The sequence below is a fragment of the Astyanax mexicanus genome, chromosome 1, assembly GCF_023375975.1.
Source record: "Astyanax mexicanus isolate ESR-SI-001 chromosome 1, AstMex3_surface, whole genome shotgun sequence".
NCBI classification, from domain to species: domain Eukaryota; kingdom Metazoa; phylum Chordata; class Actinopteri; order Characiformes; family Acestrorhamphidae; genus Astyanax; species Astyanax mexicanus.
The window spans coordinates 39,027,342-39,047,595 of NC_064408.1; the positions used below are offsets into that span (position 1 = coordinate 39,027,342).

At 37.1% G+C, this 20,254-nt stretch overlaps 1 protein-coding gene across 2 annotated transcripts in view; it reads left to right on the top strand.

The window, feature by feature from the left end:
- The window catches only part of lama4 (laminin, alpha 4), a 46,477-nt gene that overhangs the window by 16,333 nt on the left and 9,890 nt on the right, over window positions 1-20,254 (top strand). For both annotated transcript variants that reach the window (XM_049477700.1, XM_049477691.1), the window contains exons 10-32: window positions 794-904; window positions 1,348-1,459; window positions 2,392-2,556; window positions 3,921-4,114; window positions 5,228-5,344; window positions 6,492-6,640; window positions 7,700-7,841; window positions 8,049-8,142; window positions 8,668-8,784; window positions 10,158-10,343; window positions 11,043-11,182; window positions 11,348-11,512; window positions 13,471-13,616; window positions 13,703-13,865; window positions 14,273-14,406; window positions 16,230-16,401; window positions 16,695-16,826; window positions 17,233-17,375; window positions 17,597-17,726; window positions 17,972-18,109; window positions 19,045-19,178; window positions 19,340-19,495; window positions 20,040-20,178. In XM_049477700.1, the coding sequence (XP_049333657.1) occupies window positions 794-904; window positions 1,348-1,459; window positions 2,392-2,556; window positions 3,921-4,114; window positions 5,228-5,344; window positions 6,492-6,640; window positions 7,700-7,841; window positions 8,049-8,142; window positions 8,668-8,784; window positions 10,158-10,343; window positions 11,043-11,182; window positions 11,348-11,512; window positions 13,471-13,616; window positions 13,703-13,865; window positions 14,273-14,406; window positions 16,230-16,401; window positions 16,695-16,826; window positions 17,233-17,375; window positions 17,597-17,726; window positions 17,972-18,109; window positions 19,045-19,178; window positions 19,340-19,495; window positions 20,040-20,178 (3,279 nt within the window). The remainder of the gene's footprint in view (window positions 1-793; window positions 905-1,347; window positions 1,460-2,391; window positions 2,557-3,920; window positions 4,115-5,227; window positions 5,345-6,491; window positions 6,641-7,699; window positions 7,842-8,048; window positions 8,143-8,667; window positions 8,785-10,157; window positions 10,344-11,042; window positions 11,183-11,347; window positions 11,513-13,470; window positions 13,617-13,702; window positions 13,866-14,272; window positions 14,407-16,229; window positions 16,402-16,694; window positions 16,827-17,232; window positions 17,376-17,596; window positions 17,727-17,971; window positions 18,110-19,044; window positions 19,179-19,339; window positions 19,496-20,039; window positions 20,179-20,254) is intronic.

Below are 20,254 nucleotides of genomic sequence, written 5' to 3' on the forward strand. Positions count from 1 at the left end.
ACACTCACACACACAACCCACACAATCACAACAAACACTTGAGCAGGGGTCGGCAGTTAAGTTTGGCCCCAGGCCAGAGATTTTCCAAGCCATCACATGGTGGGCCACAAAAAAATTCTGTTTTAGAAAATGAAGTGTAATGGGATGGAGTGCTACACACTAGTAGCTCCTCAGCCCAGAGGGTTGTTGAACCCAATTGCAGAACAGTAGCTCTCAAAGCAGGCAAACCCTTGAAGAAAGGAAAAAATAAATAAATAAAGACACCGCTCCTCACGCAGGATCAAGCCCGTGTCGTCAGGGTCACGGTCCAATACACAACCGCTGCCCTGGCTAGTGAATTGGGACACGGCCAGGAAATAACACCCTTATAAAGAGATAGGGAGCCCAAGAACGGGTGGAAAAACGAGAACAGGTGGAAACTAATGTCACACCGAGCGCGACAGAGAAACAGGGGAGAAATACAAATGAAAGCTCACCAGAGAAGCATATACATATATTTTTTTAATCATATTCAATATAGTGCAAACAACCTTAAGGGCCAGATGTTTTATGCGGGTTCTGCGGGCAACATCTGGCTACAGGTACATACACAGACTTCTGCATCAAGTACTGCACATCTATTTTACACTACAGTTTGCCAAACACACACACCAAATACGACAACTACAACACTCTCAGACTAAAGGTAGACACGCATTTGTTGAGTGTAGGAATAACCCAGCTGTGATAACTGGGTTATGACTGGGTCATGACTGTGTGTGTGTGTGTGTGTGTGTATGTTTGTGTGTGTTAGGCTCAGTTTGTAGGATGGAAGAATAAATCCACAGTGTTGAGGAGGCAGACGGGGCAGCTGGAAGAATCAGCGGACACACTGCTAACAGACATGGAGCTACTTAAACAACAGGTTACACTTCTTTATCATCACTATGTCATCAGTTCATTACTCTACAGTGTATCATCCTGCTACTGACACTTTCATAACTAAATAGTCCTCGTAAACTTATTCCTTTATCACTTTTTCTTCCTATATCGCTCTATAATGCTTTAATCAATCAATCAATCAACCTTTATTTAAACTCGGAGTACATTGAGGGTGGCCCTCATTTACAATGTAGCTGAGCTAATACTCTGTAATAGCTGTGAAGTTACTCTGTATCAGTACTTTACTATTTAGTTGCTTTGTAATCACTCTGCACCTATACTCTACTGTGCTAAGCTAAACTAAATTGCTTATTTTTGTATTAATTAATTAATTTGTATTAATTGCTAAATTGTTGTATTTGATTGTGTATCTTGTGCTGATGTGTGTTCAGTGCTGCTCTTACTGACACTAAGCTGTGTGTTCAGGAGGAGGATGTGGCCTCTCTGGGGAGACGAGCGGATGAGGAAACGCTGCAAAGCTCCACGCTAGCTGAGACGCTAATGGCTAATCTGACTGCTGTGAATGTGCTCATAGAAGGTACTGCAGCCAAAACAATACAATTACTCATTACACATTTGTACATAACATTTTGCACTGTATACAGGAGCGGATTTGGAAGTTCTGGGGCCCCAAGCAACAATTTTTTCAGAGGGCTTTTATCAAATGGATTCTTTTGTATCGAAAAATGCAATATTGACTCTGACAACCTAGCTGTCTCAGGTACCTCATCCTCGTCAGATTTTATTTTTGCTGCTGCGAAAAAATTGGTTTGGTTTGGTTTGCTTTGTCAAGCTTTCTGCGCTGGACTTCCGTTCCTTAGTTTTTTTTCTTTTTTAGGCACCGCTGGGATAAGACTCTTTCATGGGTGTGCCGAAGCTACCTTAGTCTACCTCATCTAGCTTTTGTGTGGTGGTAAAATATGCCGCTGACTGTATATTAAAGGAGAACTCCAGTGAGAAATGGACTTTGGGTGTATTAAAACATGACAAAAAAGTACTTACCTTTGTTGAAAAGCCCTCCTTCGTTCTCAGCAGCTTTCTGAGATCCACTATTTTGTGCATTTTGCCCAAACAGTCTTTTAAAATAATTTAGACGGGGCATAGTTTGCTTCTGCACATAAATCGCTTTTTCCACTGTTATTCAGGCTCAAAGTAGCTCCACACTTCATTGGTAGAATCCGGAGAGCCCTGACATTTTAAATGAGGCATTTAAAACTTTAAAACTACACAAGAAATGTATTAAAAGCCACTGTTTACATTCCATAGCATTGGTAAATCTTAAATTTAAGTCACAATAAGTCAACCGTCGAGCACAGTAGTAAAACTTTTTGAGCAATGTTTATGTAATTTGTTGTTGGTTCTTTGCATTCGACAGTAACCAGATATTTTCAGCAACAGCTGGAATTCATGCATTTCCAAGAAACTAATTTTGCAATTTGCTCAACTATCCTACCTGTGTGTGTGTTTTAGTTATTATCAGTGACTGGGAGCTCTACAGTGTTCAGCAGGAGGTTAACCCGGCGGTTCAGAGGCAAAAGCAGCTGGAGGCTGAGCGGATGCTGAACTGGATCAAAGAGCTCGACCTGTCACCTAAAGAACCCCTCACTACCCAGGAGTTCTCACAGGCTCAAGAACGTAAGTGTGTGCATGTGCTCCTCTGCTAATTTCTAAAATAAGATTAGTATAATTTTTTTTTTTTTTTTTGAGGTAAGGGTTTATATTTTTATTACGAAACATATTTACATAGTACATAGTATTTAGCATGGTTAGTATGGTTATGATTTGGTTTATGGTCAATATCATTCTATTTAGGTTTAGGGATAGTATTGTTATGATTAAGTTATACTAAGTATATAATTAGGTCTAAGGTTAATATGGTTATGGTTAATTTAATGGCTGATATACTGGTAAGGTTCATGATTAGTATGATTATATTGGATTAAGATTTAGGTCGAGATTAGTATGGTTATGATCAGGTTTAGGGTTAGTATGGATATGGATAAATTTAGGGTTTGGATTAGTTTGGTTATTATTAGATTTAGGGTTAACATGATTGTGGTGAATGTAGAGTTGGGATTAATATGATTATGAACGCGTTTAGAGTTATTATTATTAAGTTTAGGTTACTTTACATTATACCACGGTTAGTTCCGACCCTGCAATGTGATTGTCTGCGAGGTGTTCTGTGAGTGCCATTATTAGCTGGTAATGCACTGTAACCGAAGATCTCTGTGTATTACTCCACCACATACAGGTAACCTAGCAATGATTCAGCGCTTACAGCGCAGTCACAAACGGAGCAGCAATGGAACTATTTTAACTTGCGTGTTTATAACCAAACAGATCTTTCAATAAACAGTGATAATGTATAATTGCAATAAGACACTCATGGTTTGTGCTATAACTGCTGTGCCAATATTACAAGTTATAGCTCTCCCTCTCGTGTATTATTGCTTAATTAAACAGCAACAGTAAAGTAAAATATAAGAGTTTGTCACAGGGCAATTCACAATACAATTTTTATAATGTGTTGCTCGTAATAGCAATGACATCCCAATAATTTGATTCAGCAACACTTGATATATTACAAGACAATTCTCTACTATACTTCACAGCATCTGTGTTACTGAACAGGATAAAAAAACTACTGAGTTAGCAAATACTAGAAATTATAGATTTATTGGTGTCAGTTTCACAGATTTTGACAGCCAATATTCTTCACCGCAGGTTTAACCTATTCATTTAAATATCGCCACTACGTGGAGTTATTAAGCAGTAACTTGAGTCAATTGGGGGTTGAGTCTCAAGGAGTTTAGAGGGGCTATGTTTTAATAAAAATATATTTTAAAATATTGATTTTTGACAGCATGTATTGATACAATACAGTAGAAATAATAAGAAATATTGATATATTGCCAACCCCTTATATACACAGTTGTTAAAATAAATGTGTGTGTGTGTGTGTGTGTGTGTGTGTTTGTGTATGTGTGTGTGTGCAGTCTTTCGGCAGGTGCGGCAGATGGAGAAGCGTGTAGTGGGGACTGAAGGTCGTGTTCCTGCAGTGAGAGAACTGATGAACCGCTTCAGCTCCAAAATCTCCAACGCTCAGCTCCTGATCAGCAAAGCAGAAGATACCCTGCAGAACAGCTACACCACACACTCCACCAACCAGCTCAGACTGCAGCGCCTACAGGTACACACTCCCAATCAAACACACACAAAAACACACTGGTGTTATTCTGTGTTTATTTATCAGTGTGTTACTGCAGTTGAATCTCTTGAAGATTCTCTGGTTTACTTTATTACTGTTGTAAAGATCTAAACCTGGAGAAACTGTGGAAGAATGCTGTAGCTAAAACTGCAAAAGTTTGGGTAGCCCTGTGAATAGTTAAGTAAATACAAGATTAACTAATTAACATACAATTATTTGAATTTGTGTAGCACTGTAATGCACAATACAGTCACTAATCAATCAATCAATCAACCTTTATTTCCACTCTGTATTACATTGAGGGTAACCATCATTTTCAGTGCAGCCGAGCATATACAAAATTAAAGGGATTAAAAAATAAGTTTTAATTATAAAAACAAGCAAACAATATAAGATTTAGAAGAAATCAAATCATTTAGAATAAAAGGATATGCAGACAGGCTAAAATGTAAAGCAATAAAACAAAGAGATAAATAATTAGAATAATAAAGTATAAACACAATTAAAGAAATAGATTACTAAAATAATACCAAAACTATAAAAAAGATGAATGATGGAACTAAAATAAATAAATAATAATTAGTTTAAAGAAATATAAAAAAATAAGCGGGCAAAATAAATGAAATGTAAAAGGTAAAAGGCCAAAAGTAAAACCAGTAATAAAACAAAAAGGGATGATATTAATAAAATAAATAAAAAGGCTAAAAGGTATAACATAAAATTATATGAATAAAAATACAAATAAATAAAATAAAAAAATAAAAAAATAATTCAAATAAATAAAAAAGGTAAAAGAAAAAAGTCAAATACGGCTGTCTAAAGGTGGCCAGAGACTAATAGTTTTAAAAAGGTTAGTTTTAGAGTTTCCTGCAGTGAATTCCAGTTTGCTGGTGCACTGTAGCTAAAAGCACTGTAGCATTGTAGCTAATGATGCTGTAGCTAATGATGCTGTAGCTGTAGCTAATGTAGCTAATAAAGCACAGAACAGATGACCTCAAACAACAGCACAACAGTGTCAGAAATGTGTATGTGTTTTGTTTTTGTGTGTGTGTGTGTGTGTGTGTGTGTGTGTGTAATTGTGTGCTTGTGTGACAGTTTCAGCAGCAGCGTCTGTTGGAAAATTATGGGGCTGTCAATCAAACCATGAGGACAGCTAAAGAAGTCTATGATGAAGCAGATGCTGGAGTGGAGGAGCTGGACATCATGGTAACAGTAAGTAAGATTTTATCATTGTAAGGCTTTATATTGCTTACCTTCTCTTAATGTTGCACATCCTGCATCTAAAAAATGATATCTCCATTATTGAAATATTTCATATTGTATCATAATGTACATTAATATTGAATTATTGTCCAGCCCTATTCCTATACAAGACATGGTACACACAAAAACAGTAGGGGCAGTTGAGACACTCAGCAGCATTAAAATGACAGAATGTTTCTGTTGTGTGACCAAAATTACAGAAATTACTGTTACGAAATGACCTGAATCTGTATAATTTGTCATTGTTTCTGCACTGCAAATATATATAAAGATATTTAAGAAGTTTATGTGAAAGTCTTGGTCTGGCAATAGTACATAGGCAAGGTATCGTGTTTTTCGGGTTATAAGGCGCATTTTAAGAGACACTATAAGAAACTTCTAATTAATCAGGTCTCGCCGCTGGGTGGGGGTGGTGGTGGGGTAGCTAAGTAAGTTAAGTAAAGCTAAGCTAAGTAAACAAAAAAAAAATCATAAAAAAAATACTTTCTTTTAAAGTCAAACGAGCGCTGGATGTTCATCTACACAGATTTCTCTCCTAAAAACTGTTTATTTGAGTGAGTAAAGCGGTTCTGTTTATTTACAGTAAGCTTAGATTCCTGAATTTTGCTAGCACTAGCATTAGCTGGAGCATTAGCATTAACGGCTAACCATTAGCGGGTAATGCTAATGCTGCTCCAGCAGTGCTAGCCGGGGTTAGCAGCAGGCTACAGCCTGATAATACTCACCTCCGAATGGGGAAAAAAAACTCTATCAGCTAATGCTAATACTACTCCAACCCCAGTGATGGAGAACTAAACTAAAACTCTTTCATTCCACTGCACTTCAACAGAGTGGCTTTACTGCTCTTTACAACCGGACTGGTACATACATAACGTACATACATAAGGCGCTCTGGATTTTAACTGACAATTTTTGTGCCTTATAGTACGAAAAATACGGTATATGAACAGGTGCTGTATCTTCACAGCATAGCTAGTTGTCTATGCACAAACAACAAGTATATCCATAGCCTAATACTTCACATCAGATCACAAGATTCCACTTATTCATTTACTTACGCATGTGTGTGTGTGTGTGTGTGTGTGTGTGTGTGTAGAACATCACCGCGTACCATGCGGAGGTGGACGGTGCCCAGGCATCTCTACAGAACAAGATTGATCAGCTCTCTGAAGTTGACTATGAGTTGCTGGAGAGAGCAACTGATCACGCAGAAGAACTAGAGAGACACGCAGACGAGCTCAAGCAGTGAGTCCAACAAACACACACATCTCTACTCACAACTCTAAACAGAAGGTCTATACACATAAACAAAATCCAGATTTTGTTGTCTAAGCTGTTACTCAAGGTCTATCATACATTCTGCATAAAAATTACAGAATCCAGAATCTCTACTCGCAAAGTCTAAAGAAATAAACTCTACATAAAAACCCTATTCACAGAATCTACTTATAAAACATATACACCTAAATTATATGTAAAAACTGTATATACGCTGTAAGCCCGGTTGAATTTACTTTAAAAATTTGAGGAAACCGGTTGCCTTAAAAAAGTTAAGTAATGGGTAAAGAAATCTTAAGTTAGAAAAAATTAGAACATCAAGTTATTACGACTAAAGGGGAAGTTGATTTGTTTATTTTTTATTTTTGCTTTACTGTAAGACCGGATAAGTTTTGTTTACTTAAATTTTTTAAGGAAGCCGGTTTGCTCAGATTTTTTAAGTAATAGGGAATGAAAATTTGAGTTAGCATAAATTAAAACATCAAGTTATTACAACTGAAGGGGAAGTTGATTTATTTCTAAGGTAGGTAATCACTACACACTGATGGTGAGTGTCAGAAACTGTTGGACACACCCAGTATGCAAATAGATTGTGACAGAAGCCAATGGAAAAGAAGCTGTTAATGGCAACAGACTAAACTCAGTTATTATAAGTTGGTTCAACTCAAAGACCTCAGTTTGAATGTATATGTGCCCACAAATGTTCAACTAACTCAAAATAGTTGAGTAATGTTTAGAAATATTTAGAAATATCAAATTTTATGTAAAACAGACTTAAATCATTCAAGTTAAAAGAACGTATGGGTTTACAGTGTACAGAAACTCTATTTAAAGACAACACAAAACCCTATTCACAAACTATATACACATAAGTAATACGTAAACACTACATACCTAAAAACAACACAAGTGTCAATCAACACAATCCACTCGCAGTGCAAATCAATCCAACAATCCAGCCCACTATGCAAACTAAATCTCTACATATACACATAAACTGTACTAACAGAATCTGTGTGTCCACAGTAATCTGAAGGGAAGTGATGCGAACGGCTTTGTGCAGAAAGCCCTGGATGCTTCCAACGTGTATGACAACATCGTCAAATACATAAACGACGCCAACATCACCAGTCTGACCACCCTCAACCAATCACAACGGGCTGAAGATGTGAGTGACGGGGTTTCTCTTCAGCCACATCCAAACTGGGGTTTTATGTCTAACTAAAGTGTCTGCAGTGAAGTTGTTACAGGGATTATGTTCTTTTTATTTAGATCACCAAACGAGCAGCATAGTAAATTCGATCACTAGAGTTTTTCTGAGAGTAATGTGTAAATTCCTGTTTTAAACACTGGCTTTGCTGCTGCTCTTTACTAGGCCATCACCGGCATCAAGTCTCAGCTACATTTCCTCAAAAATCAGAGTGACAACATGTTCAAGAGATCTGTTACACTGCACTCGGAACAACAGGGTAAGATCACACACCGGCACAACAACGTCTTCACTATACACTCTACAGCTGAGGGCAATTCTGTTAGTGTGCAAATTTAACCAAAATGAACCAATTTGCTGCCACCAAAACTGAATAAAATCATATTATTTTTTAAAATATATTTTAGTCCACTTTTTATTAGCTTGGGTGTCTCTGTTAATATATTAATTATTTGGTCAACAAATTAAAAAGTGCTAAAAAATAGCCAACATAGTCTTTAAATAGCCAAATATAGCTATTTACATTTAAAAGAATGTAATGGGCTACCTAATAATAATAAATAAAGAGGTTTGTTGCCTCAGGGTAAGAACATATAGGGTTAAGTACAAGCATCATTCTACTAAAGGCAAAATTATTAAAATATATGTTTAACTAATTGAATTCCGGAGGCATTCTCTTCTGAATGTCTAGAGCATTCATATTAAAGCTTTCTATAAAAAATTGTGAATGAAGAAAGAAGTGTATTAGTTAAGTAAGATTCGTTTTTTTTTTTCATAATTCCAGAGATGGAGTCAACCGTTGCTGACACTTTAAACTACATAGAGGAGACTAAAGACATGAGGCAATCATCCAGCAATAAACTGGAAGCTATTGTTGAAGACATCAAAACAATCCAGGAAGGTAAGGAGGTCCCTCTTCTTAGAAAAACTCTTACAGCAGCATTATAACACATTATAATACATTATATCTATTGAAATAAAGATATACAGATACTACCATAGACTGTATATAGCTGGACAGAGCATCGCCTCTCAAAAGTGAAGCCACCACAGGTCGGGCGCCCCCTGCTGTTCGGTTGCAGAAAGCTGTGTAACCCCACCCATCCCCATAGGTTTCAATGGCAAAACAGACAACTTTCAATCACGTTTTTTTCCAATATACTGTAATTCTACCTCCTTTATTTAAATGCAACAGCGAGTGTAACCTCTGCATATATTGTCAACATTTTATATATCCCCACAGAATTTGTTTTTTAAAACCTTATTCAGCTCTATTCAAAAAGGTGTGGTTATTACAATGACTGTATTGGTGGGACCTGTATGTGTGAGCTCTGTGGAGGCAGCCCTTCAGGGGCGGGGTTATTTAAATGAGTAGGCGGTCTCTCCACAGTCTTTCTCCCTCCTCTGGTCTCTACTGCGCAGACTCAGGTATCAGGATCGCCAACGTGGCAAAAGATTTTGGCTTCTTTTTCATGGAATGAATGGAAACTGGGACACGGCGCCCATCTTTTTTACAGTCTCCGGATACTACATACTATAACCCTAAATCTGAAACATGTAGTGATTTTTTACATTTACATTGACTTTTAATTAATTGCAGACACTTCACACGCAAATGTACACACTTTACTCACAAGGTCTTTACACATAAACTCAATATAAAACCTTATATATAAGATCTGCTTACAAGGTCTGTACACATTACTTTGACATTTATTTAATTGCAGAATAACTAAATCTATATTTGTTGCTATTATGAATCCATTCCTGCATTTTAGACCTGTCATTTTATACCTGGTGCCAACTATACTGTACTAAACAATGAAGTGCTTCAGGTGTTATTTTGTCCCATTAGTCTTAGGTCTCAGGGTGAGCAAAAGCACTGGCTTGTCTTTAACACATTTATTACTTAAAAAATGACAGGACCGCAGGTAGGCCAGTCTAGTATCTGTTCCCTCTTCTTCTGAAGCCATGCCTTTGTCATAATTTGTGCAGCTTGTGGCCTTGTATTGTCTTGTTAAAAAATATAAATGGTCTGCTGTATGAACTGCAAGGGAAGTAGTACGAAAAACTACAGAATAATAATCTTAAAAATACAGAGCAGTAGTAATAAATAAAAAAAACATGTCTTGGCTGCTCCACTACATTTGGAGTAAATTGTTTGTGGGGGTGGGGGGGGGGGGGGTGAATGTGGAAATTTTGATTTGTAACAGAGCAGTTTTAAATACAGTTATAAATGTGTGTGTGTGTGTGTGTGTGTGTGTGTGTGGTCAGCCCGTCAGCCACTGCAGCTGCAGGTGACTCTGGAGGCGGCAGAGGTTTGTCTGAATCGGTCAACCGAAGTGCTGGACACAGTGACCCCAATCAAAGAGAGAGTGGAGGAGTGGAACAGGAACATGAGGAACAACCAGTACTCTACACACGCTTACGAACAGGCTGTTGATTCTGCACAGGATACAGGTACACATATACTGTCAAAAAACTAAAATGTACAATATTATACTCATATAAACTTATATTATATTAAATAGAGCTACAGAATAAACTATCCCCTCATTTACACTAACGGGCAACCTCTCTTGGGTGTTCGAGGCCATGCGTAGGCCATGCGAGGCAACGCTCTACTTACTCAAAAAATGTGGGGTTTAATTCATCCTCTGGCTCAAAAGGACAGTGTTTGGGGTGGAACCATCGTACTTAACTTTTTTAAGGCAGCCGGTTTGCTAAAAAAATTGAGTTAGCATAAATTAAAACATCAAGTTATCACAACTAAAGGGGAATTTGATTTATTTCTAAGGTAGCCCAGGGGGAATCACTACACACTGATTATGAGTGTTAGTCAGAAACTGTTGGACACACCCAGTATGCAAATAGATTGTGACAGGAGCCAATGAAAAAGAAGCTGTTAATGGCAACAGAACATAAGTTGTTTCAACTCAAAGATCTCAGTTTAAATGTATATGTGCCCATAAATGTTGAACTAACTCAAAATAGTTGAGTATTGTTTAGAAATCTCCAATTTTATGTAACACAGACTCAAATCATTTGAGATCAAACAACATATGGGTTTACAGTGTAGAATATGAGAGGCTACACTGGGTAAGCTGTGTGTTTGTGTGTGTGTTTGTGTGTGTGTGTGTTTGTATGTGTGCTAATTAGTGGCGGACCTGTCTGAGATTGTGCCGACGTTGTTGACTAAGCTGCGATCCGTGGAGGAGGCGAAGCCTGTAAACAACGTCACGACCAACATCATGAGAATCCGAGAGCTGATAGCACAGGCTCGTAGTGTCGCTCGAAAGGTAACTCCTGCATAGCCAATCACAACTGCATAGCCAATCACACTGTACATCTATTCTCAGCTCACTTTCTCTCTGTGTAGCCAATCACAGCCAAACACAGCTAACTTTATTAGAATCACAGTGAGGTGTGTTGTGTTTTAGTAATGTTAAAGTGTGTGTTTGCAGGTCCAGGTGTCAATGAAGTTTAATGGTCAGTCTGCGGTCGAAGTCCAGCCCCATTCCAATCTGGACGAGCTGAAGGCCGTGACCTCTATTAGCCTGTATGTTCGAGTCGATCCGGACAAGGACCCCATTGAGGATCGATTCCTGCTCTACCTCGGAGACAAGAATGTGAGAGAACCACCCTAACAGTAGGAGAGGAATAATTATATCATCGCTGTCCAATGAAAAACACTTATCTTCATTTTTGTCGATTTTTAGTTTACTACATAATTTGAACAGACAAACTGCCCCTAACACTGTGCCAAAATTTCTTGATTTACGGACCAATAGCAACTCTTCAAAATTACCTGAAAAAAAACTCTTTTTACATTGACTTCCATTGAAAGTTTACAAGGTTTTTTCTCTCTCCTGTAAAGTTGCTGTTTTGGAGATAAGTGTGCGACAAAATACACTAGCGACAAAATACACTAGTTTATCTACAACTCAACAAACATCGGCCAAATGCTTCAGAACAGACCTGTAGTTATATACAGTACAGCCAGAAATGTACCTGAACACACCTCACTTCCGGACCACCACACCCATCAGCGTAGATATTTTAAACTATATCTTTATAACATTTTCAAAATGACAAGAACCTGGATCAGTATTTTATAAAAAAAAAAAGTTTACAGCTTATCACCATCACACACAAAAAGGAAAAAATATATATAGAAAATTTACGAAAAGGTCTTAGATTTCTCCAGGCAGAATTGTTACATTTCAGCCATATTCAAGTCTTTTGTGGTGTTCCTCTTCAGGATTCTTCAGTTAGCAGGTTGGCAATATTTACATCAACCAAAGTACAGGTCATTTAATTATCAGTCATCAAAATCAGCAAAATCACCCTTTTCAAGAAAATTCAGGAAAACCTCCCAAATCTCAATAAAAAATTCCCTTTTAATAAAATAGGTTATTTTTTTCTATAGCGAGATTTGAAGTCATTTCTCTTTTCCACTGTGGTAGACCAGGGGCTTCTTCTTTTTTCCAAGATTGTGCTATTACCCGTTTGGCTTTAATAAGACACTAGTTAATTAGAGAGGATTCATTTTTATGAATCTTTTGAAAATATAAAAAAATAGACAGTTATATTCATCATTCATATATTCATTATATTCATAAGCATCTTTGCTACCTGATTGGTGCAGGTGGAGGGCATGAAAATAGACTGTTCACTGGGTGTAAGGTAGCAATGAGCATCACAACATGCCCTACGCAGGGTGTAGGATAGGGCTCAATGTCCTTAATTCTATTAAATTACTCTTAGAAGTTTTACCTAAATTTAATTTAGCATATCAAATAGAGACGTACCGATGAGGGAATTCTGGGCCCACTAAAATACTATGCCGACATCTAATATTACACATGTAAATATTTGCTGATGCCGATGTTGATATACACATTTCTAACTTACAAAGAGTCTATACAGCCCAGTTGGTCCTAATCGGTTTGAAATACAGCTCTGGAAAAAGTTTCTCTGATTTTGCTATTTATAGGTACATGTTTAAGTAAAATGAACATTGTTAAATTCCAAATACAAATATTGTCATTTAGAGCATTTATTTGCTGAAAATGAGAAATGGCTGAAATAAAAAAAAAGAAACAGAGCTTTCAGACCTCAAATAATGCAAAGAAAACAAGCTCAAATTCATAAAGTTTTAAGAGTTCAGAAATCAATATTTGGTGGAATAACCCTGTTTTTTAATCACAGTTTTCATGTATTTCATGCATCTTGGCATGTTCTCCTCCAGTAGTCTTACACACTGCTTTTGGATAACTTTATGCCACTCCTGGTGTACAAATTCAGGCAGTTCAGCTTGGTTTGATGGCTTGTGATCATCCATGTTTCTTTTAATTATGTTCCAGAGGTTTTCAATTTGGTAAAATCAAAGAAACTCAGTATTTTTAAGTTGTCTCTTATTTTTTACAGAGCTGCATTGGCCATTTCGGCCAATGTTGACGATTCTAAAAAAAAACAATCATTGACTGATACAGATAGTATTAACTATAAATAATTTATTGTATTAACTAATAATTTTTAATCTTCTATTACTCTGATTCTGTGTGTTCTTTTGTGTGTATTACAGGGCGGTAAGGACTACATGGGCCTGGCGATAAAGAATGATAACCTGGTGTTTGTGTATAATCTTGGAGGAGAGGATGTGGAGATTTCTTTGACCTCCAAACCTGTGAGCTCCTGGCCTCCAGTCTTTAACCTTGTTAGAGTAGAGAGGTATGCACACACACCTGCATACACACACTTACGCACACAAAGACTGCTGATAGTCAGATGTGCTGATTGACCCTCTTGTCTTACAGGCTGGGCCGTCATGGTAAAGTGTTCCTGACCGTGCCCAGTCAAGAGACCACAGCGGAACAGAAGTTCATTCAGAAAGGTGAAGCTGATGGAACAGATTCTCTCTTCCACCTGGACCCCAAAAACACTGTCTTCATCGTGGGGGGAGTTCCTCCTGACATAAAGGTCAGTGGTTCTACAAATCTGTCTTCTTTCAGGTAGACTCTCTCTCACACACACACACACACACACACACACATGTGCAACAGGATCTGCAATATTACATATATCACACATGCAGAAGGTAATATTAATATCGCTTATTGGATCATAAACTTCTGTTAAAATCTTGTTCCTGGAAATTCCTGGATTACCTCAATAAATATTGCAAAATAAAATACTGCAATGTCAGTTTTTTCCAATATTGTGCTGCCCTAGTTTGTAATCGTGTAGACACACTGTTTCTTGGCTGATTTACTTCAGCCAAGGTAAATACAAACTGATTTATTTTTTGTAGCTAAACTGGTACTGTATATATGTTTTAAATAATGTGTGTGTGTGTGTGTGTATGTGTGTCTGTATTGTGTGCTTAGCTGCCTCCTGCTCTGAGTCTGGCTCCATTTGTTGGCTGCATTGAACTGGCCACTCTCAATAATGACGTCATCAGCCTCTACAACTTCAAAAAGCTGCACATGATGAACGTCGTCACATCTGTGCCGTGCCCGAGGTACTTTACACATTTAGTATTTTCTCCTTCTTTTTGTAGTGTTGTAGGTTTGATAGTGATGGGCACATCAGGGGTTAAACATGGGCCTCATCTGGGTGGTACACTGCACAAGGGGCCTAGATGTGATCTGTGTGAATTTAAAGTGGACTGTAATAATAGGGCATATTTTAAAAGCCCAATCAGGTCCCAGTAAACCACCTTAGATCCCATGCCTGCCTGGAACCCACCCAGGCCACATTTCACCCATTTTAACCCATAAGAAAATGCTGTCTGGGTTTATTTTGTATTTTATTGTTTTTTATCTTTTGTACTCACTCTCAAAAGTATTTTAACAGCAGTACAGATCTTTTTTTTTCTCAATACTGAATATATTTGTATTGTAAAATTGGACAATAGATCAGAATTTCAGCAAGAGTGTAGAATACTCTGCATTATCACTTTTTCAGACAGCCATGCCTTCATTAGCATATCTCAGTCTTCCTCATCCAGACTCAAAGATCGGCCTGAGAGGTTTTTCTAAATCTGCATATGACCCTTGACTTAATAGGCTGGAGGGTGTAGAGATTCCATGCTGTAATTTCTATATATAAAGTCTATGTACAGAAAAACAAAGACTTGACTCTGTCTCACTCTCTGTGCATCTCTTTGTTTCTTTCTCTTTCTTTCTGTGGTCCATTTGTGGAAACTAAATACAGTGCATTTATTCTTCATAATTGTGTTAGAACATGGTCTAAAACGCTAAAGTGAAAAGAAACTTTTCTCCATCTGTTTTGTGCTCATCTATTTATTAAACGCAACCCAAAGTATGCCTCTTATAGGAGAAAGACTACCATATATATATATATTTAACTATATGTGCAGTGACTTGCCTTAATATTTATCCACATTAAAAGTCATCAAAGTGAGTCTGGATTACAAGCTGCACTTTAATAAAAAAGAAATCTGTAAAGACTGTAAGTGTGAGATGACCTGCAAATAATATTTTTTAAAGATCAAATGAAGCTGACAAAAGATAAATTGTGACTATGTGTCATTTGCAATCCAAATGAATCTGATCACTTTTGTGGGGGATGAATACTTTTATAAAGAAGAAAAACATGTGTTATCTGCCAATGAAAGTCAGTGTAAAACAGATTTATTTCCAAAGTAATTCCTGTCCATTTCTATTGGTATATTCATTGTAAAATGTAGATAAAATCTAAAGAACTAGTTTCAAATTCTGTTTATGTAAAGCAGAGATGTATAGTAACAAACTACTTCACTGCTGTATTTAAGTACTAAAATACTGTATCTGTATCTACTGATACTGAGTATCGTTTTTTTTCTGATACTTCTACTTTTACTTTACTGCATATTTAAGATGAGTTTAATACTTTTACTAATTTAATGATACATTTTTATTTGTTGCATATTTTCTTTGTTACTCATTATAATTGTATATTCTTCACTGTAACCAGGTTTGATGAAGCTGCTCAATCAAGAGATCAAGCTGATCTTTAAAAAAGATCTTGCTGCTGCCGTTCTTTCTTTTGCTCTCCTTTTTATAATAACTACACAACACAATACTGTACTTTTACATACAGCACTTGAGTAGAACATTTTAGAATAAACTACTTGCAATACTTAAAGTACAAAAATGTTAAATAATTTAGTGCTTCTACTTAAGCGTGGTGCTAAAAGAACACATTAACTTCTACTCAAGTCAGTTTTTTGATAGAGCACCTTTACTTTTCCTCAAGCCTGTGTCTCTAGTAGTTAAAACATGTATGTGTGAATAGACTAAAAATGGAGATGCATTGTTAATATCCTGTGTGTTTCTCCAGGTATAAGCTGGCGTTCTCTCAGGGCAGAGTATCCAGTTATCTGTTTGATGGGATGGGTTACGCTCTGGTCAATAACATTGAGAGACGGGGCAGAATTGGAGTGGTCACCAGGTTCGATATTGAAGTACGAACAGTCGCCAACAATGGCATCCTCTTCCTCATGGTCAATCAGGTAAATTTCAGATCAATACTTTCTTTAATCAGGGTAACTCTCCTGAAAGGGATCAGAGAAAAAACTCTATTGGTAGGTTAGAAAGTGCAGCTAAAATCTTTATTCAACTGATACAAATATCATAAATCATAAATAGAGCTCTGTTTGGGTCGTTGACCAGAGCTCTAGATTGTGTTTATGATGTTTGTATCAGTTGAATAATGTTGTTAACAATAATACACATTAATGCTGTTAATATCATGAGCTTTCAGTAACCAAGATTACCATAAGAGTGATTTTTTTTTTTTTCTCAGTCAAATTTCTTTGTACTTGAACTGAAAAACGGATTCCTGCGGCTGGTGTATGATTTTGGCTTCGCTAACGGTCCCATCGTCATGGAGAGCAACTTGGCCAAACTGCAGATAAATGATGCCCGATATCACGAGGTAATTTTTTTGATGTCATCTGTTCCCATTTACATTTAACACACCAGGAAAATATTGGTGAACCCTTAATATAAGTAAATTAAAGTGTTATTAGTGTAATTTGCTAGTTTTTAACTTGTCATGAAAATGTGAACATGGTAGATATTGTATTTATAGGACATGAAGGGGTTTCAGGCATTGGTCCTCCTTCCAAATTTGTATTTCATAACCACACTTAGATTGTATTTGTCTATAGTTGTAACAATTATCAAATCACATTAAATTAGTGATAAATACGGAAATGCATGTACTTTCAAAGGGTTAATTTACTTTTTCCTGAGGCTGTGTGATTAGTAATTACTGTATTCCTCTCCCGCTGGTACTCTTGCATGGTTAGTAATCACCCCACTGTGTGTTATTGCCCCAGGTGTCTGTGATTTACCACTTCTCCAAGAAGGTTGTTTTACTGGTGGACAGAGGATTTGTGAAATCTATGGAGAATGAGAAGAAACCGCTGCCTTTCTCTGATATTTACATTGGAGGAGCTCCATCCAACCTGCTTCTGTCCAGGTACACACACACACACACACACACACACAAACACAAACTCATGTACCAGTACTTGTTTACATGTCTCTGTGGTATCCTGTGATTCATTTGGTATTTTGTGCTTTCTTTAATGAGACATTTCTAGTGTTTCTGTGGTATCTAATGATTCTGACCAAATTTTGCAAAGATTCTGATTTGGTCTGCATGTGTGTGTGTGTGTGTGTGTGTGTGTGTGTTTCTAGGCCTGAGCTGTCCTCTCTGGTGGGACTGAGGGGCTGCGTAAAGGGATTCCAGTTCCAGAAGAAAGACTTTAATCTATTGGAGGAGCCAGGAACTATAGGCATTAGTAGCGGCTGCCCAGAGGAATCTTTTGTGTGTACCTTAAACTCCTATTTAAATACAGTACCAGTCAAATGTTTGGACACACCTTTTACCATGTCATTTATTTTTAAATAAATGGGGAATTTGGTAAACTATGGGGAATGGGTGGAAAATAAACAGTTATGGGCTCTGTGGGTGATGCTAAACTTCTGTAGGCTAAATGGGTGGAGCTATTAGTATTTAGTGTACACACTGTGTTTGCTGAAGTATTTTTGTTGTTTGTGTGCTGTATACAGATGTCACGCCAGGCATATTTCACAGGCGAGGGTTACCTGAGCTCAACAGCCAAGATCTCCCCGTTCAGCTCATTTGAAGGAGGAATGAACTTCAGAACGCTGCAGTCGTCCGGCCTGCTCTTCTACTACAATGAGGGGGTGTGTTACTATTAAACACACTAATAAAACCAGTAAAATCTAGTTTTCAAATCTGATTGACTGAAACAGGTTTTTAGCTGCAGTAACATACTGGATATATGCACATGTCCGACCTCCTCACAACCACTGCGCTGGACTATGTTACTTTGTGGAGCATTTGTAATTGTGCTTAAGACAAAATGTCTTAAGTAACTATTAATTAAGGTTAGTTAGAACATTATTAATCATAATTTTTTTAAGATAATGTCTCCAATTAGTGAGTTATGAAACAACTGAATTTTATGGAAAAGGGTCACGTGCTAACTCCGCCTCTTACTCCTATCTATATATTCTCCTCTTTCACCTCATTGTTATGTTTAGCTACATCGCTCCCACCTTATCCCGTCTCCTCCCTTCTTCAACTATATCTACTTAACCCTTGAGGGGCTCAGCTTTTTGTGTCACCTGCAAAACGGCTGTGAAATCTTTTCCAAACTACTTCTAAGTTCAACTTCCTGTGCCGCAATGTGGCATGGTCCGAACTAAATTATTGCAAATTATTATTCACAACATTCTTTAGCATTAAAAATGAAAAGTGTTTAATAATGTCCTAACTACTGTAAAGAATAATTATTTGAGACATTACTTAAGCCTTATAGTGTCTATTACTGTCGTAAGTTATGTTAATTGTCCCCTTTAAATAAAGTGTTACTGTGCAACTTGATATTAGTAATAATAAATTCAGATTTGTTTGAAAAAACTATAAGGCAATAAGAAAACATATAAAAAAGAAAGTTAGTAATCATCATTGTGGTAGTAATGATCATTGTGGACAAATAAATGAAAAAAATATATATAATTTTTTTGTCCTAAAAAATTGCAATACAGTACATGTGTAAACCAGTCAAACCATCCACTGCAAAGTAAAATGAGCTTTATGTATGTGTGTGTTTCAGCCGAATGAGTTTACTCTCTCACTGGAGAACGGTGCTGTCGTGCTTCACTCCAAAGGAACAAAAGTTAAATCACAAAAAAAGAACTACAGTGATGGACGACCTCATTTCCTGGTGGTGTCTGTGACCAAGCAGAAGTAAGAAGATTTTTTTTCCTTTTTCCCTTAAACTTCTCTTTTTTTCTTTAATTTTCACACCATCTGTCCGGCTTGATGACAATATTCCTAAAAATATTAAACAAATCTTAGGTGCTCAATCAGGATTCATCTGTATGTGATCGTTTTTTCTTTTTCTGTAGGTATCAGATTGTTATTGATGACAGAGATAAGCAGGAGAAGAAAAATTCGGATTCATCACAGACTGAAAACACTCTGAAGACGTTCTTCTATGGAGGATCTCCATACAATAAAATACAGAACTTCAGCGGCTGCATCAGCTACACTTACATTAGCAGGTACACACACACAATAATCAATAATATTTCTGTGTAAACTGTCTCCACATTTCTGCTACAAATGAAATGAATTCAGTCAACTTACCCCATGGATAAGGTTAACAGTACCAGACTGAAGGTTAAGCTGTAACTCTCACTAAACACTCCATTCACACACAATTCACTATTATTAATTCACTATTAACCAAAATATCCGTATACAAATAAATCTGATCAGCGAAAAAAAGGCTAATGTGTTAAAAGCTTAGACATTTACTTTGCATCAGCACCATTACACATTCAACAAGATTTATTTCTATCACATCCACAGAAAGTTTATGATCAACCAGTGTCCAAAATATGTCCTGCTATAAATGTGTATATTGTGTGATGTGTGAAACTACCTCCACCATGTGTGGAGGCTGCACTTTCTCCAGCCACCAGGACAGAAATTCACATAGTGTATAGGACTGAATTTACACTTCTACACCTCAGTTAAATCAAATACATTTACTATAGAAAAGAAAAACTTGATGTCTTCCATTCTCTTTTTTGCTCTTTGCAGGCAGGACCGGGATATAGAAGCAGAAGATTTCCAGCGCTACACTGAGAATGGGAACGTGTCTCTGCAGGACTGTCCTGTGGAGAGGCCACCCGCTGCTCTGATGTCTGCAGACAGAGCTCAGTCTACAGCGGCCCGCAAGGTTAAACTCACACACATACACACTGTACAGCAGGTGTACACTGTAAATCATAAAGCCTTGAAGTGTTTAAAAATGT